This window comes from Hirundo rustica, chromosome 21 (genome assembly GCF_015227805.2).
Source record: "Hirundo rustica isolate bHirRus1 chromosome 21, bHirRus1.pri.v3, whole genome shotgun sequence".
NCBI classification, from domain to species: domain Eukaryota; kingdom Metazoa; phylum Chordata; class Aves; order Passeriformes; family Hirundinidae; genus Hirundo; species Hirundo rustica.
In genome coordinates, this window is record NC_053470.1 from 4,829,578 (window position 1) to 4,846,481 (window position 16,904).

Sequence of the window (16,904 nt, forward strand, 5' to 3'; positions counted from 1 at the left end):
TAAGTGCAGGCACCCAAACGAGCTGCGTGCCAGCTGCTGTCAGATGTGGCTATCGAGTCTGTTCTGTTTGCTAACATAGTTTTTGTGAAGAATAACAGCCCACTCTGTCTACCTCCAAAACAGTTTTTGAATTTCAGCCACTCCATCCCAGCAGCTCTGTAAGGAGGGAAGTATTCCTTTGATATCAAGGCACGCTGCCTGGGGAGAAGGGGTGAAGCAGTGTCACATGTGTTAGACTGTGCACAAAAACCGTCTGCGACCTTCCTCCTCAGCAGACAAACCGAGACAGACACCTCCAGGGAGATTTGGAAAGGATCTGAGTGAAGTTAATGCCACAAAGTGCTTTGCAACCCCGTGAAAACAGTGCGATGAGCAAGTTATAAAGGAATGATTTGATTTTTTGAAGATACGGCAGAAAGGTTTACAGTGGGGAGCAGTGATTTTAATGGTCACTTGCAGGCACTGCCCTTTAGGTGCTGGCCACAGAAATCAGATGTGTGGGAACGGCTGTGGGTTTATGGAGTGTCCAGAGCCAGGAACTGCCTGCAGAGGTGTCCCACGAGAGGTTTCTTGTCCGCGTGCCCCTTACTGGTGTCGCAGAGCTCAAATACCCCAACGGTTTTCTCAGAAATGATGGCCTGGCTTCCCAAATCATTTCCTTTCCTTTTTTTTCCTTTCATTTCTTTTCTCTCTATGTTTCAGATTATGCTTGGCCTTTGCCTAAACAGTTGTGCCCTATATGGATTTCCCTAGATGTGCTCTTTTCAACTGCATCTATTATGCATCTCTGTGCCATCTCTCTTGATCGGTACGTAGCAATTCGCAATCCCATTGAGCACAGCCGCTTCAATTCCCGCACCAAGGCCATTATGAAAATTGCTGCAGTTTGGACCATATCCATAGGTAAGCAACGTGGCTCACGGTCTTGACTGTGTCTGAATGAATGATAGTGTCGCTCCAGTTTTCATTTAGGATATTTTTTATTTCTTTCTTTATTTTTTTAAAGGGGATGCTCGACTTACCTGGCGTGCATGCCTGAGCGGAATGACTGGAAGCGGGATTTCCTTGCAGAGCAGAGCGCTGCTGCCGTGCCCCTGTCAGTGTGCCGCTAACAACAGTGACAGGGACGAGTGGTGCTGTAAAACTGCTGTAAACAAAGCAGGAAACAGCATCAGCAGAGCTCGGGGAGGAGAGCCCGCCGCAGACCGCACGCTGCACTGCGGGCGCTGCAGTTAAACTCTCCCGAGCCCTGGGGATGCTTTAAGTGCAGCAGCACAGAGCTGAAGGCAGGATACCAGCGAGGTATTTACTGCTCCTGCTCAGGTTTTGGAGCCTCTCTCTGCCACAGCTGGGTTGCTGCTGGTACCGAGCCAGCGAGTTTGAAGTGTTAGTAAATGAGGAGTAGGCATAACAGGAGGCACGCCTGTGTTACTTTGGTAAAGCGCAATAAATGAAGCAGCGGTACAACAGGGAAGAGAAAACAAAATGATAGATATACCTGTAATACTGAGAATTATGTGAAGAATTTTCTTTTCTTTTGTAGAACCCTTTGAATGTGCTTTAAAAAAAGAGACATTTGAGGCAGGGGCAGGATTGTATGACCGCTTCCATCTGCTTTATTGCTTTTTGTGCTTGATTAAAATGCAGTCTTCCAGGGATTTAACATTTAATTTCTATTTCATAAAGTGGTTTTTGCTTTCAGTGCTGTACTGCAAGGAAAAGCATGTTCCAGGTATTTGAATTTCTTTAGAGTTTTTGCCTGCTTTAGAAGTGCAATGTGATTCTGGATGTCTGGGTGCTACAGGGACTGATTTTGGAGAAGCTTGCCTTGGGAAAAGGGTATGGGGGAAAACAGAAAAAAGATAAATTTGGGAAAATACACTTTTTCTCCTCAGAAAAATAATAAGAATATATATTAGAAACAGATTTTCACATGTCACAGGCCTGCTACGTTTCCCCTAGGTAATAAAATCCACAGTGAAACTGGATGGGGTTTAATAAATTAATTTAAGATTTTTTAAAATTATTATTACTATTATTTTAAACTCTCCGTGCTCTCTGTTTGACATGGGAAAGAAAGCTGCTGAATTCAGTACTTTAGGGTCACATGAGGACAAGTTTGCCTGGGCTCAGTTTGCACAGGCAGCTCAGAATCAGCACAGAATTTGTGCTCCACGTTGCACTAGAACTGATAGACACCTCCCCAGCGGAGATGTATAAATCACATTGCAAAACCTGGGCAATAAAACTGTTCTGCTTCCATTTTTGGAGCTGACTTGCGGATTTCTGCCTGTGCTGCCTTAGATGTTGCAGAAATATCCTTAGAAATTTTGGCTGGTGCTGAGGGTGGCTGCCTGCACTAGAGCCTTGAGGACGGAGTTGTGGTTTGGACTCTGGGTCCAAGGATAAAGTGTTTTGTGCACAGTTCGCTGATCCAGCAGACTGATCTGGAAAATCTGGAGCCTGACCAAAGGGGTGTAAAGACACAGACCTGTCTCTTGACAGGGCTATTTGGTGAGGGTTGGGCTCACAACGATGGAAAATTGGCACATTGTGACCTCTGCTACAGCCCAAGGAGAGAGGCACCCCAGCCTGAGCTGCTGAGGTGACTGTGCTGCTGTACAGCGCAAACACCTCACCCCAGATCGCCCAGGACATCTTTAACCACTCTGCATCTACCACGGGATAGGAAACAGGGGAAATAATGAAGCTTAAAAGCCATAGCTAGGAAAGGAGATGGAAGGACACGTGTTTTGTCAGCCCTCCACAAGGCAAGGGATGCTGCAGCTGTTCCCCAGCACCCCAGAGCCTTCAGGAGGAAGCTGTGAGCAGTTGCTCTGTGGGATTTCTGCAGTGCCCAGGGCTCTGGGCAGCACTCACCCCCCCAGGCTGGAAGGGACACGGGCTGCAGCTGTACCTGTGTGCCCTCCTGGGTTAGGGTCACAGCTGGGAGGCTGTGCAGCACGTCTGGCCTTTGTTTATGTTCTGTTCCTTCTCTTTGATGCAGCTACTGCTGGCCCAGGAGAGGTTTTGCTTGCATCCCTTTTTTTTGAAGACACAGGCAGAATCAGCACTCCCCACACAGTCAGCTCAGGGTACTGAAATGCTGTTGGATTTCCACCCTCCCCAGTCCTCACCCTTTTACTAGGGCTTTCTGCAGCAGGTTGCATTAAATGGAGAAAGAAAAGTACCCCTGGTATGTATCTAGCTCATTTTAGCATAACTATTTGTACTTCATAAATGAATTTAGAAAAGTGGCAGACACAGGAACGAACTGAAAGAGAACTCACTCAAAGTGTATTCTTGCTGTTTCCTGGCTCTTAACTACCTTACCTATCACTTGGGAAGGCCTGGTGAAATCCTGTGCTAATTTCAAGGGGATGAAATAGGTTAAATGAATTCATCCTCACTTTGGTGTTAAGTATTACGGAAGAATTTGTGCATTTCTGTTTGTGATTAAGTATCAGATTTAAAGCAACACTAAAGTGCAGGCTGGTCAGTTTGCATCTCCTAAATCCTGCTTCATATTAAGACTTAAATGCATTCCATGCAAAGAATCCTGAATGCTTGATCGGAATTCAAAATGAGAAGTAAAAAGCATGAAATTTATCTTAATTCAGTAGCTTTTGCATTCCATTTTTCTGAAATGTTAGCACTGGCAGCAAAATATAAAAGAGGTTCTTTGCTCATTGAGCTACAAATTTGTCAAGTTGCACAAGCCTAAACTTATGATTAGGTTTTAAAGTGGAGGAACATAAGAGAGTCCTCCTGTCTCTTGACAATTTCTTTGTGAATAGGTCTTTTCCAAAGTCCTCTTTGTTCCAGATTAAAGCACATCACAGACAGCTGTCCTGTGCCTTAGCAAACATAACTTGAGCAAGACTTTTGAATTCGGTTAGAGAACAAGTGGCTGCTGTAAAGGGCTGGGGTTGCAAAAATTAGTTTTGTGATAGATAGAACTGTGCAGAGGCTGGGAATAAAAACACAGGCAACAGAAATATCCTCACAATTGAAAATGAAAATTTTAGGTGTGAGCCTGCTGGCAGAATTTTGGTATTAAGATTTCAGACTCGGTGTGGTTTCAGAGTTTTCAGCAGTGGGGACTTGTCCATCCCAGCAGACTCCTGCAGTGTCAGCCCCCAGGCAGTGCTCAGCAGCAGGGTGAGGAACCACTCGGACCCTGGGTCACACAGGAGAAAGCGTGAACTGGCTAATATTAAAATAAACAGAAGGCCCCTTTGCAAATCTGAATGAAAGCACTTCATTGATGTGGAGGTACACACGCGTTGCTTCTGATATGAAAATAACTGAAACATTTTAATTCTGAAATTCCTAGTGACCCAAATGCAATCAGAGGAAGGGCTTTTCCTCTGCTTCCTGGAGTGTTCAAGGTTTGGACATTTCTATAGAGTGCTGAAATTACATGTTACAAATTTTCCAGCTCAGTTTTACGTCCTTAAAAACAGTGTCAATTCAATTTAGTTCCTAAGTGACTGAGATAAGGCCATCCTTTAAATTTTGCTCTGTGTGTCAGTGCCATAGGCAGATGCCACAAACTGTGTGTGTGTCCGAAAACATCTTCATTCTTTCTCTGACTCACTAATGATATTATCATTTCAATTTCAGGTGGGTACCTGAGGTCTGTGTATGCAATAAACCGTTCAGGTTTAAAAATGAGATTTAAATCCCCCTTTAACTTTCATTGTGCTTCACTGTTTCATTGAGGAGACCTATTTGTAGAAATAGGAGAGAGTATGAAAAGCGTAAATGTGGCTCAGTAAACACTCAGACGATGTGAGCTTGCACCTAACGGCTGTTTGTTTGTGCCCTGAGTGTTTGTCTCTCTCAGCCTCATGCTTGCAAGCTGTTCTAATGATGTCCTTCAAGAGCCTCCAGGCACCAGCCAAGCCTTCCCCTCTCCCGCTGGAGATGATCCTCAGCCTGAGGAACGTGCCTGGAGTGGCACCACTGATAGAAAAGGGGTTGTGGTCTCCTAGGGCAGCGGGATATGCTGAGGGCAGGTTGTACATGGAGATCAGGAGGGCCTGGAATAGCTCTCACAGCCTCCCCCAGGTGCCAATTTCAGAGCTCCCTTAGGGCTCTGGTTTTTGTTCCTGCCCATCAGTGTGTCTCTGGGACCACTCTCACAGCCCCAGGTGCCAGTTTCAGAGCTCCTTTAGGGCTCTGGTTTTTGTTCCTGGCCATCAGTGTGTCTCTGGGATTGCTCTCACAGCTCCCCCAGGTCCCAGTTTCAGAGCTCATTTAAGGCTCTGGTTTTTGTCCCTGCCCATCAGCGTGTCTCTGGGATCAGGGGCTGTCTCAGCAAGGCATTTCCACGGCTCGTGTTTGCTCCTGGCACCCTTGTTTCTGTGCTGGGCTGTAGCTGCTCCTCTGAGATTATGCCTTGGGATAAGACCCAAAACCCCGGGAATTTCTTTGCAAGGTTCAGTTTAGCTCACAAACCTTTGGACATTTTCATGAAAAAAAGGTGCAAAGCCACTGCTAATGAAGAAGACAGCACATGCAAGCTCCAAATGTATTCCTGGGACGTTGCTGAAACCTTTCCCACTAAGCAGGGAAAGGTGAGCTCTGTGCTCATCACTTGCACACAAGGAAGCAGGGCTAAAGCAGCTGTTACTGGTGAAGCAAGGGTTGGACAGGACCCCCCATCCCCTGGAAGAGCACACAGATTCCTGACTACCAGCACTGCCTCGGCAGAAGGACAGTAACAGCACACATTGCTGAGAAAAATGGTTGTGTACTAGTAAAGCCTGAGGGAGCTTAACACCTCTCCAGATCTGGGAGATTTTAAATACACTGTGTTAATGTATTTTAATTTTTTTTTTTTTTTTTTGCCTTTTAATATTTGACCCTGAATGTCTGGCAGTGTATGTTTGACTAAAATTCTTCTCTTGTGAGCGTGGGGGTTACAGCTGATTTGGCCTTTAGGCAGTGGTGATTTGATCACTTTTGTTTGCCCCACCAGAGTGCAGAGGTGGCATCAGCATTGCAGGCTGGGCTGCAAGTTGCCTCTGGTGGAGGAGTGGAGCTGCTTCTGCTCATAAACCTTTTCCAGACCTGCCTTCTGGTCATGAGTGAGACAGAAATATTTGTTTTATGACCTAGAGCAAAACACTAAGGCATCATCTGCCTGTTTCCTGCTTGCTTGAGTTGCCTGTTTGTTCCATGATTCCCAAGAGGGTCGTTGACCTCTCTAGCACAGTACCGAGAGTTATGGAGGTGAGGAAGAACATATTGGCTGGTAACAAGCTGAATTTCCTAGCAAGGAAACCGCCCTGGGACTCCAGGTGATTTCAGGGTGCTTGGAGTGGTTTGACCTTGTCTTTAGATAATGTCAGTGAAAGGTTTTGCCTGGGACAGCAGCAGGCGGTGGCAGTGTGTGAAGAATTCTGACAGAAATCAGGCTGACCATCCCAGCAGATCCCTTCCTGTGAGCAAGGGGGATGCTGATGTTTGTGTCTGAGGTTCTGCCCCTGAGCATCAGTCACTGCTGGGTTGCTGGGGAAGCCCAGCCCTGGCTGCAGCTGTGGTCAAACGCACAGCTGGAAACGCTGGGCAAAACAACAGAACAACAATGGAACAAAATAAAAGGGCAGGCGGGAAAATAATTTCTTTCTTCTGTCTCGTGCTGTTGTTTGCTGGTTTTCCATCTGGGCTCAGGTTGCTCAGTGCTCTCCCAAGGTTTGGGTAAAGGTCAGCAGCTCGTCAAGGCACAGTCACTAATGGCTTTCATCTGTTTGCAGTTGTGAGCTCCTTCAAAGTCCATCCCTCTTTCATCTTTGCCTTTAAACCAGCACACGGCTGGCACAGTTGTTTTATTGGAATGGTCAGATAAAACTAGACTCCGTCCAGCCCCGAAGGAGCGTGGTTGCAATATTAGTACGTGGAAGGCACTGTTATTCTGCTGAAATATGGGGACAAGATGGAATCTTAGTGATTTTGAACACTTCAGATGCCAACATTCTTCACTTTTCCTCTGAAGAGCTTTGGTTTCTGAACCCAGAGCCTTTCCTTGCACACTGCGAGTCCGGAGGCTGCTGGCTGTTGGGGTTTGCTTCTCGCTGTGTGAATTAGAAAAATGTGCAGGAACTTTGTGAGACGTTTCAGTTAAGAAACCAAACAGATTTGTTTTATTTTAAATATGAGGGGGTTTTTTGTTTTTGTTTTTGTTTTGTTTTTTTTTTTTTTCTTTCCCTCATGTTTGTTTAAATATGAGGTTAAAGATATGGATGTGCACATGCACTGTTCAGCAGTGCTCTTGGTTTTGCAGTGGTGTGCCTGTGGCACCACAGGCTTGTTTGGCACACAGCTTTCATTTTGCTTTTTTCTTTTCACTTGTCTGTAAATGTCAGGAGAGTGGCAATGAGGTCCCAATCCACCTGCACCAGCAGAGCCCTTCCCATGGACACAGCAGATTTTGAATTCAGTGCTGACACCAGGAGAGGTGGTCCCTGGCCTTCCCAAGCTCCCGTAGCCGCAGCAAAATGTCAGAAGGGCCTTTTGTATTCAGCCCTGAGAATTCCACACATGGGAAGACAGAGTAAACCCATATGCCTCTGTTTTCTTTAGCTTTGGTAGTTGTCCTTGGAGAAAATGTGTTCTTGTAGAAGAGTGGAAATTGCTCCCTTTTTTAGTGAAAATAACCAGCAGAGGCACGGCTATTCTGTAATCTCTGTCGGTCTCCTGGGCTTTCACTGAAGAAAACAAGGTATTAAACACAAAAAAATATATTGTTGTTCATTTAAGACTAAGTGTCTGTGAATGTCAGTTTGGACTTTTTAGCCAACTTTTTCTCTAGTAAATGTTTTATAAGTCTGTATTTGTAGTCATTTGGGTTTTGTTTTATTAATTTAGAATCTGTGAAGAGCATCTGTTTCTCTGTGTGCACAGCACCATCTCAGCCTCATTTGGTGAACATTTCTACTGGCTTAAGGACATCTTTGAAGCTGACAGGCAGCAGTTAGGACAACACTTGTAGCTGGATTTGTAATCCAGAGGATCCCTCTCTCTGTGGCTTCCTGCTGTTTTGTCAAACAGAAGCTAAAGGAGGGTAGAGGAGGGAAAAAATCACATTCATCTTCTCTGCTGTGGTGTAAAGGGATGTGTTGCTCAAGCTGCTGCCTGGCAGAAGGGTACAGGGGCCTGGTTCATGGCTCACTGTCCTGGTTCATGGTTCACTGTCCTGGTTCATGGCTCACTGTCCTGGTTCATAGCTCACTGTCCTGGTTCATGGCTCACTGTCCTGGTTCATGGCTCACTGTCCTGGTTCATGGCTCACTGTCCTGGTTCATGGCTCACTGTCCTGGTTCATGGCTCACTGTCCTGGTTCATAGCTCACTGTCCTGGTTCATGGCTCACTGTCTTGGTTCATGGCTCACTGTCCTGGTTCATAGCTCACTGTCCTGGTTCATGGCTCACTGTCCTGGTTCATGGCTCACTGTCCTGGTTCATAGCTCACTGTCCTGGTTCATGGTTCACTGTCCTGGTTCATGGTTCACTGTCCTGGTTCATGGCTCACTGTCCTGGTTCATAGCTCACTGTCCTGGTTCATGGTTCACTGTCCTGGTTCATAGCTCACTGTCCTGGTTCATGGCTCACTGTCGTGGTTCATGGTTCACTGTCGTGGTTCATGGCTCACTGTCCTGGTCCATAGCTCACTGTCCTGGTTCATGGTTCACTGTCGTGGTTCATGGCTCACTGTCCTGGTTCATGGTTCACTGTCCTGGTTCATGGCTCACTGTCCTGGTTCATGGCTCATTGTCCTGGTTCATGGCTCACTGTCCTGGTTCATGGCTCACTGTCCTGGTTCATGGCTCACTGTCCTGGTTCATGGTTCACTGTCCTGGTTCATAGCTCACTGTCCTGGTTCATGGTTTACTCTCCTGGTTCATAGCTCACTGTCCTGGTTCATGGTTCACTGTCCTGGTTCATGGCTCACTGTCTTGGTTCATGGCTCACTGTCGTGGTTCATGGCTCACTGTCCTGGTTCATAGCTCACTGTCCTGGTTCATGGTTCACTGTCGTGGTTCATGGTTCACTGTCCTGGTTCATGGCTCACTGTCCTGGTTCATGGTTTACTCTCCTGGTTCATGGCTCACTGTCCTGGTTCATAGCTCACTGTCCTGGTTCATGGTTCACTGTCGTGGTTCATGGCTCACTGTCCTGGTCCATAGCTCACTGTCCTGGTTCATGGTTCACTGTCCTGGTTCATGGTTTACTCTCCTGGTTCATAGCTCACTGTCCTGGTTCATAGCTCACTGTCCTGGTTCATAGTTCACTGTCCTGGTTCATGGCTCACTGTCCTGGTTCATGGTTCACTGTCCTGGTTCATGGTTTACTCTCCTGGTTCATAGCTCACTGTCCTGGTTCATAGCTCACTGTCCTGGTTCATAGCTCACTGTCCTGGTTCATAGTTCACTGTCCTGGTTCATGGCTCACTCTCCAAGTTCATGGCTCACTGTCCTGGTTCATAGTTCACTGTCCTGGTTCATGGCTCACTGTCCTGGTTCATGGTTTACTCTCCTGGTTCATAGCTCACTGTCCTGGTCCATAGCTCACTGTCCTGGTTCATGGTTCACTGTCCTGGTTCATGGATTACTGACTGGTAGTGGCTCCTTGTCTCTTCTTGCTGGGGCAAAACCAGCTGTGCCAGGCACTGTTCAGACTTCAAACAAGAGGACCAAGTTTTCTCTGAAGAGCGCTGTGGTATGCAGCACTTGAGCCTTGCAGGTTCTTGGAGTGGCCCTGCCTCTTTTGGGGAATTTGCTGCCACCTTGGTTGGAAAGGGTTGTTTGACACAACTGGGAAATGCCTCTGAGGCTGGAGATTTCAGCTCACTTGGTCAGCCTGATGTTTGCTGATGGAGAGTGTGTCAGGGAATGCTCAGGGAATGCTCTGCACTGGGACTCAGAGAGCTGCACTGACAAAAGCCTGTGGACAGCCTCAGCTCCAGAGCCTCTTGCCCTCCTTGTGCTGCTGTGGGGAGCTTGGTATTCTCTGACCAGCTGACCTCAGCTCTTAAATTATGGACAGTTAAAACTGCATTGTCAGTGCTGCGCACTGCTTGAGTCAAGTGGAGCTGAATGCCTCCTCTGTGCTTGTTCAAACACCCCCTGTTTGAAGGCATTCCCATTCATCCACGTCCATCCACGTCCATCCATGTCCAGGAGCCTTGGGAATGCTTAGGGGTGATCAAGGCACCCCTGCTGAAGCACGGGCCAGGCTGTGAGCTGTGGCTGCAAGCAGGCATTCGTGCATTTGGGATTGTGGCAGCGGCGATTTCGCAGTAATCAATCCCCCATGAAGGGAGCCCCTCTGAGGTGTCTGAGTCCTTTCACACTTCTCACTCAGTCAGTCCCTGTTGCCCAAGGTGTGTACACAATTGGTTCCCTTTCAGGCTCGATTGCGCAGTGCATTGGTGATAAATCATATATTAAAGAACGAGTTTCAAAGGAGAGGTGATGTGAAAGAAGGCATTTGAGATGAGGGCAGTGAGCAGAGCTGGATGCAGCTGACAGCTGAATCAAAGCCTGTTGCCAGCTTAGCTGAGGGCATCTTTCTTCCTGCTGCTGTTAATGATGGGATTTTCCCAGACTGGAAGAAAGTGCAAATAAAAACTTACTGTTCTCTTTCTTCTGTGGATTCTCAGCTTGAAATCTCACCTTGCTGTGTGAGGGGTGAGCGACACATCTCCATTACAGCAGCTACCCCCTCATGCCCTGTCATTAATGCTGAGCTATCTCATGCTCACACAGAGTTTCAGGCTGCCATCAGTGCTCCTGATTTGTACATCCATCATGTCCCAGAACTAGGTTATTCTTCCCAAATATACTTCATGTGTGTCACATAAATGTCAGTTTATGTGTGAAGAAATCCCGAAACCTCATCACATTTCCCTTGGCTAAAGCAGTAACACCAAGTTAAATGAGGACTACTTCATGAATGAGCTTTTGTTCATTATGGAGTTTTATTTCAAAGGGTAGGCGTTACAAGAGGGCATTAAAACATAAAATTATACATGCAGGTATAATCCCAGTGCAATGCCATTGACCTAATTCAGATTTCTTCTTCGTGTAAAGAGTGCTCAATCTAACTTCCACCACTTCCCAAATGTGGTTTCCTGGAGCCAAGGCATTAGGATGACGTCTTTAATGATGGATTTATGGGGTAAAGGTTATTGCAGTGACAGGGAACTGGCACAAGCAAGAGAACAGGTAACATCAGAGAGGAGGCAGCTGCCTTGACAAGGGAGAACTGATGAGCATTGGCATGTGGAAGGAAAGAAAAGCAAATCCTGGAACTAGTACTTGAGCTAAAAACCACATGCTACAGTCATGGAAGGTATTTATAATTGTTAATTTTCAGAAGAAACTCTGTCACTTGATTTCTGCCAAATGATAATTTCCTGGTAATGACAAACTGCAGAGGAATTCCCCAGAGCCCTGAAAAACTCTTAGCTGGGGTGGGAAAAATGTCCTGGTTAATGTCTTTAGCATGTAATTCTTCCTGTTTAGAAATTCAGAGTCCCACAGAGTTAGCTTTATGATCTGTGATCTTCACAGCATCTCCAAAAAAGCAATTCAGGCACATCAGTGGCCTCAGTGTTGGGTATTTTTTTGGGTGGAGGAGCTCAAGGAGGGCATGGACAGCCACAGATGTGTGTGAGGAGCGGTGCTCCATGACTGGCAGGTGCCCAGAGGCAAGCACAGAATTCCTTCTGTTGCTCTCTAGCTGCTGGGATGTGCAGGGTTTGTTTGTTTGTTTGTTTTCTGTTTCTTTAAAAGGACAGAAAGGAACTTGAAAAGAAATAAAGACAATCAAAGGCATAGAATGAGTTTGGCATGAGGAGAGAGAGTGAATAGGGCGGCATTCTTCAGCTCCAAAAGAGATGCCAGACAGAAGAGGTGATAACAGGTCTATAAAATCACTAAGAAGGTGGAAAAGCTGACCTGATAGTGATTATTCACTGTTTCTCACAGTAGATTAACTGATTGGAGTCAAAGGAAATTATCAGGCAGCAAATTTAAATGAATAGGAAACACTTTGTTCAGATGAAAAACAAGTTGAGGAAGTGACTGCCACTGAGTATTGTGGAGTTAGAAATGAGGTCAGGGATTTGTAAGATTTATCATGAAGACAAATCTTTCAAAGGTTATTTTAACAACAAGATCTGGATGCAAATTCTTGCTTCAGAATATTCCGAGGTATAATGCTTACAGCTGCCCCCTTTTGTGCCCATTTTGTACCATGGCCTTAAACTTGTGGTACTTGCCAAAGACACGGGACAGGACGAGATGGACCCACGATGCTCCAACTAGATCTGGCCCACGCTGTGTTTTCCTGTACACACAGGTTGTGCTATTCCAAAATATCTTGCTGCTTCTGGAAGGTTTTGTGTCTGTGCTGATGTGGAACTGGGCTTCACAGATCAAGTGAAGTTTGGACCTCAGTATGTGTGAAAAGTATTTGAGTGACATCTTGCAGAGACCGCTTTCTGTTTGCACTGAGACTGTCTACAACGGCCCTGAGATCCAGAACTTTGCTTCCATGTGTGGGTGATGCCATGGCAAAAGTGGCTGTTTTTCTGCCAGGATTATTTTAATTACTGTGAGAATCTTGCTTTTGAATCTTCATAGCTGTAATGCTTCCATATTTCAAATTTTTTTTCTCTTTAAAATTCGCTCCTTTCTGCCCTGTGTCAATGATTTCAAACCTCTCCCTGAACTGGCAGATATGGGGGGGGTCAGCTGGAACACGGCAGAGTGGTGACTGCCTTTCCTACACCCACAAATTCCAGTTAATGCTGGAAAAATAGGAGTCAGGCTGCATTCACCGAGTCAGCTGTGGAGCGCAGCAAAGCCGCTGCTGTTCCTGGAGGAGGCTGTCATGCCCTGGAGCTGTGCTCTCAGGAGCGTTGATGAACGTTTCCCCTTCCACTTGGAAGCAAACAGGTTCACTCTTCCAAACAGCTTTAGGCAGCGGGCTGAATGCGTGCAGGACCTGCATCCTCCCTGCTGCCTCTCTGGAGCCCCGTCTGTCCGGGTAACATTCTCCTTTCTGGTTTCGTTTTCCTAGGGATCTCTCTGCCTATTCCGGTCATCGGTTTGCAGGACGACTCCCGGGTGTTTGTCAACGGCACCTGCGTCCTTAACGACGAGAACTTCGTCCTCATCGGGTCCTTCATGGCTTTCTTCATCCCCCTCATCATCATGGTGATCACCTACTGCCTGACGGTCCAGGTGCTGCAGAGACAGGCCACGGTGTTCATGTGTGGAGAGGTGCCCAAGCAGAGGAGGAGCAGCGTGAACTGCCTCAAGAAGGAAAACAACACCGAGAACGTTTCGATGCTCCACAATCACGAGGGGGCATCCCACTTGAACTCCCCTGTGAACAAGGAGGCAGTGCTTTTCCGGAAGGGAACGATGCAGTCCATCAACAACGAGCGAAGAGCCTCCAAGGTCCTGGGCATCGTCTTCTTTTTGTTCCTCATCATGTGGTGCCCGTTCTTCATCACCAACGTCATGTCTGTCCTCTGCAAGGAAGCCTGCGACAAAGACCTGCTGAGCGAGCTCCTGGACGTGTTTGTCTGGGTGGGCTACGTGTGCTCGGGGGTGAACCCCCTGGTGTACACCCTCTTCAACAAAACCTACCGCAGGGCTTTCTCCAACTACATCCGCTGCCAGTACAAGCCCGGCAAAAAATCAGCGCTGAGGCAGAATCAGTGTCTGAACGTGGCCTCAACAGCTTTGTATGGCAAAGACCTGACTTTAACCAGTTATCGAAATGGCAATGAGTTCAACAGCATGGAACTCGATGAAGCTGAGGAGGGCCTTGAGATGCAGCCGGGGACTTCAGAGCTCTCCATAAACAGCTGTAATGTTGTAAGTGAGCGAGTGAGCTGTGTGTAAAAGGGACTCTCACAGACCTTTGCTACGGTGTGTCTGTAGCCAAAATATACCGTGTACAAATGTAAGTGTCGGTCAAAGGATGATGTAAATATTGCATTCTGAACAAAGCTTTCTTTTTTTAAAAAAAAAAAAAAAAGAGAAAAAAGAGTTGTCTTTCCAGTCCAGTACTTAAAATAATATATATTAATATACTGCAGTGAAGTTTAAGGTTCTATATTTACTGTTAATACTAGATCAGAACTATTAGTTACTTTGCATATGTCATGGACAAAATGTTTGAATTCTTCTTCCAGTGCATGAACAAAAATGCTGAATATTTATCTCAGGTGGAATTTGCTGGAGTCCAGAATGGCACGTTAATAGTTATATATCAAATACATGCTATTAGACTTGGTCAGTATAACTTTCTTTTTCAAGTTGACAGTAAATATATACTTTAAATCCTCACCCCTATTTGTGCCGTGTAAAGACTTTACAGAAACCTGGCAGAGAGACATCACAACACGTTAGTGGCCGTGCAGGCACCTGGCCAGACATGTCCTGTTATGTGTAGTGGCTTCTGCCATACTGGGTCATTCTTGCACTCCAAGGAGCCTTTGTTAGATTCCGTGTCCCTCTCCATTCCCGCTGTTTTCTTTCCGTTCCTCAGGAGGCTCTGGCTCCCCTGGGAAAGGTAGGGAATGTGGTTTTGCAGTCCTGGCTGGGGCCACTTTCAGACTTAGAGAAACAGAGCAAACCCCAGTTATCTATTTCAAACACTGGATAAATGGAAGGACTAGGATTCACTAAGAGCCCTCCTTTGGTCTTGCAGGTAACCATCAGCTCTGGGGTGGGGCAGTGTGCTCAGTGTGGCCAGCACTGCCTTCACAGATGGCTGGAGGGTCAGGCGCTGTAGCCTACCTGAGGCAGAGCACTCTGGCTTTGGCAGAGCCCGAATTTCTGCTCCTCTCACATCTAGTCATTCTTTAGCCGGTTTAGCATTTGCTCTCATTTTCCAGCACGGTGCTGGAAGGCCGCTTTGGGAGCAGAGCAGAAGGTTCCCTGTGTGTGGTGCTGGCCAGGGTGAAGCTGTGGGGAGCAGGATGTGCCTCCCTGGGGAGAGGCACAAGCGAGGGTCCCTGCTCCTGTCCCAGGAGGGGGTGGGCAGAGCTGAGCAGAGCACATGGTTGCAATCATTTGCTGGTGACACGGTTCTCAAGCAAATGGTGACCAGGGACAGCAGGGAGGCAGACCTGGAGCTGGTCTGCATGGAGTATTAATCTGGAGTAACTTTTAGATTTGATTTATTCCATTTTACTCCCAAAGTAAATTAGAGCGTATCATATTAACACCACTACGTCTTTAATGAAAGCATCCACATTGGGATTGAAGGCATTTTAAGTAATCTGCTTTTAATACACACCATGTATAATTTGAATTAATTTTCCTCTGCATTCCTGTGTACACAGAGCCTCCAAGGCACCCTGTCTTTCTGGCACTGTGCCTCTGGGGTGATGCCTCTCATGCAGATTTCCTTCTGTGCAGTATTGTCTAATGCCAGATATCGCCCATAAGGTTTTTATGTCTTCATTAACTACTACACAGATGCTGCAGTGCCCATCTAACATGGACGCATTTAGCATCACTGACAGCCTCTGGCAAAGATAATTGTCAGAACAGACAAGCTTACACTAGGCATGGATAAATCGCATTTTATTTACATGAATTGCTTGTACTCTCAGCTTTCTGTGTTCATTCCATTAAAATTAACTTGTAGGAGAACTGGAAAATTCTGCCAGTGCTTGAGGTGGTGCTGTGCTGCTGCACTGCTGTGTGCAGCCACAACCTTGCTGAGGCCACTACTAAAACACACCACTTGGGTTGTATCTGCTGCTGGGTTGATCCCAGACTGATGCACTGAAGTCGATGATCTTCTTTTCTCCCTCATCCCCTCCTGGGGTAAATCCATAGTACTTCCCTGCAGGCAGATGAGGTATCCCAGCGCAGAGTGCAGCTCACTGCTTGCAGAAGGCAGCAGGGCTGCTCCATGTGCCAGACTGCAGATACCAACATGGGCTTGAATGCTTGGGAATCCACTTGCCTCTCCACAAAGGTCAGGTAATCAGCAGGAAATCCACTGGCCAGAGACACAAACTTGCACCTTCAGTGACTGCTCTTTACCCTGAGTCAGATTTTATTATCTCAAACAGTACAGAAAAATCAGAAAAATATCACAGTGCATTTTAATTTCTTTTCCCCCTGCTTTGGGTGAATTTATAGCACATCTCTTCCAAACATGTATACGTGTGTATATATATACACACACGTGTGAGTTTACACTTTATATATATACACACATATATATATCTATCTTTAAGAAACATTTAGCAATAAGTTGAATTACAGTAGCTTCCAACACGTGTGTAAGTCGTGTGAACAACTCATTTTCCACAGCACCCTCGAGCTCAGTGTAAGTGTTCACACAGGCATTGTCTTTGCATAGGAGCCTTCATGTCTCACCCTCGCCGGTTCTGTTGTATGGGCAAAAAGGGAACCTGCTATATTTGGATGTAAATAATGAGAATTGAACAGAGAATTTTCAGAATTTTTATAAGTGTTTTTTTTAAATAATAATAATAATAATAATTAAAAAAATCAGCGCCTGAACTGTAAATATGCCAACCTCAGCTGGTCCCGTTCTGATGTCCATCTCCTGTTTGGATGAAGAGCCAAGGGGACTGCCTTACAGCACCTGTGTTCCTCCCAGCCAGCAGGGGAGAACGTCTCTCTGAATGGTTAAATACTGTCACGTACCCAACTTTCTTTGGGTCATTCACATCAGGGTTTTGTGATGCTGCTATTAATTTATTAAAGAAAGTTTGTTGGTTTAATCATTCTTCATTTTTTTTTTTTTCCATGGTCTATCAGAAAATAAATAAGTGAACACACCCTCTCTTTCTTTCATCTGTCCCCAGTTAAAGTATGTCCTGACCAAAA

At 46.2% G+C, this 16,904-nt stretch overlaps 1 protein-coding gene across 4 annotated transcripts in view; it reads left to right on the forward strand.

Moving 5' to 3' along the window:
• Nucleotides 1-16,847, forward strand: part of LOC120762079 (5-hydroxytryptamine receptor 2A) — a 71,039-nt gene extending 54,192 nt beyond the window's left edge. For 3 of the 4 annotated variants that reach the window (XM_040084112.1, XM_040084102.2, XM_040084103.1), the window contains 2 exons: nucleotides 703-903; nucleotides 13,096-16,847. In XM_040084112.1, the coding sequence (XP_039940046.1) occupies nucleotides 780-903; nucleotides 13,096-13,928 (957 nt within the window). In that variant the 5' untranslated portion in view covers nucleotides 703-779 and the 3' untranslated portion in view covers nucleotides 13,929-16,847. The remainder of the gene's footprint in view (nucleotides 1-702; nucleotides 904-13,095) is intronic. The other variant, XM_058423240.1, reaches the window with a different exon arrangement.
• The last annotated feature ends 57 nt before the right edge of the window (nucleotides 16,848-16,904 follow it).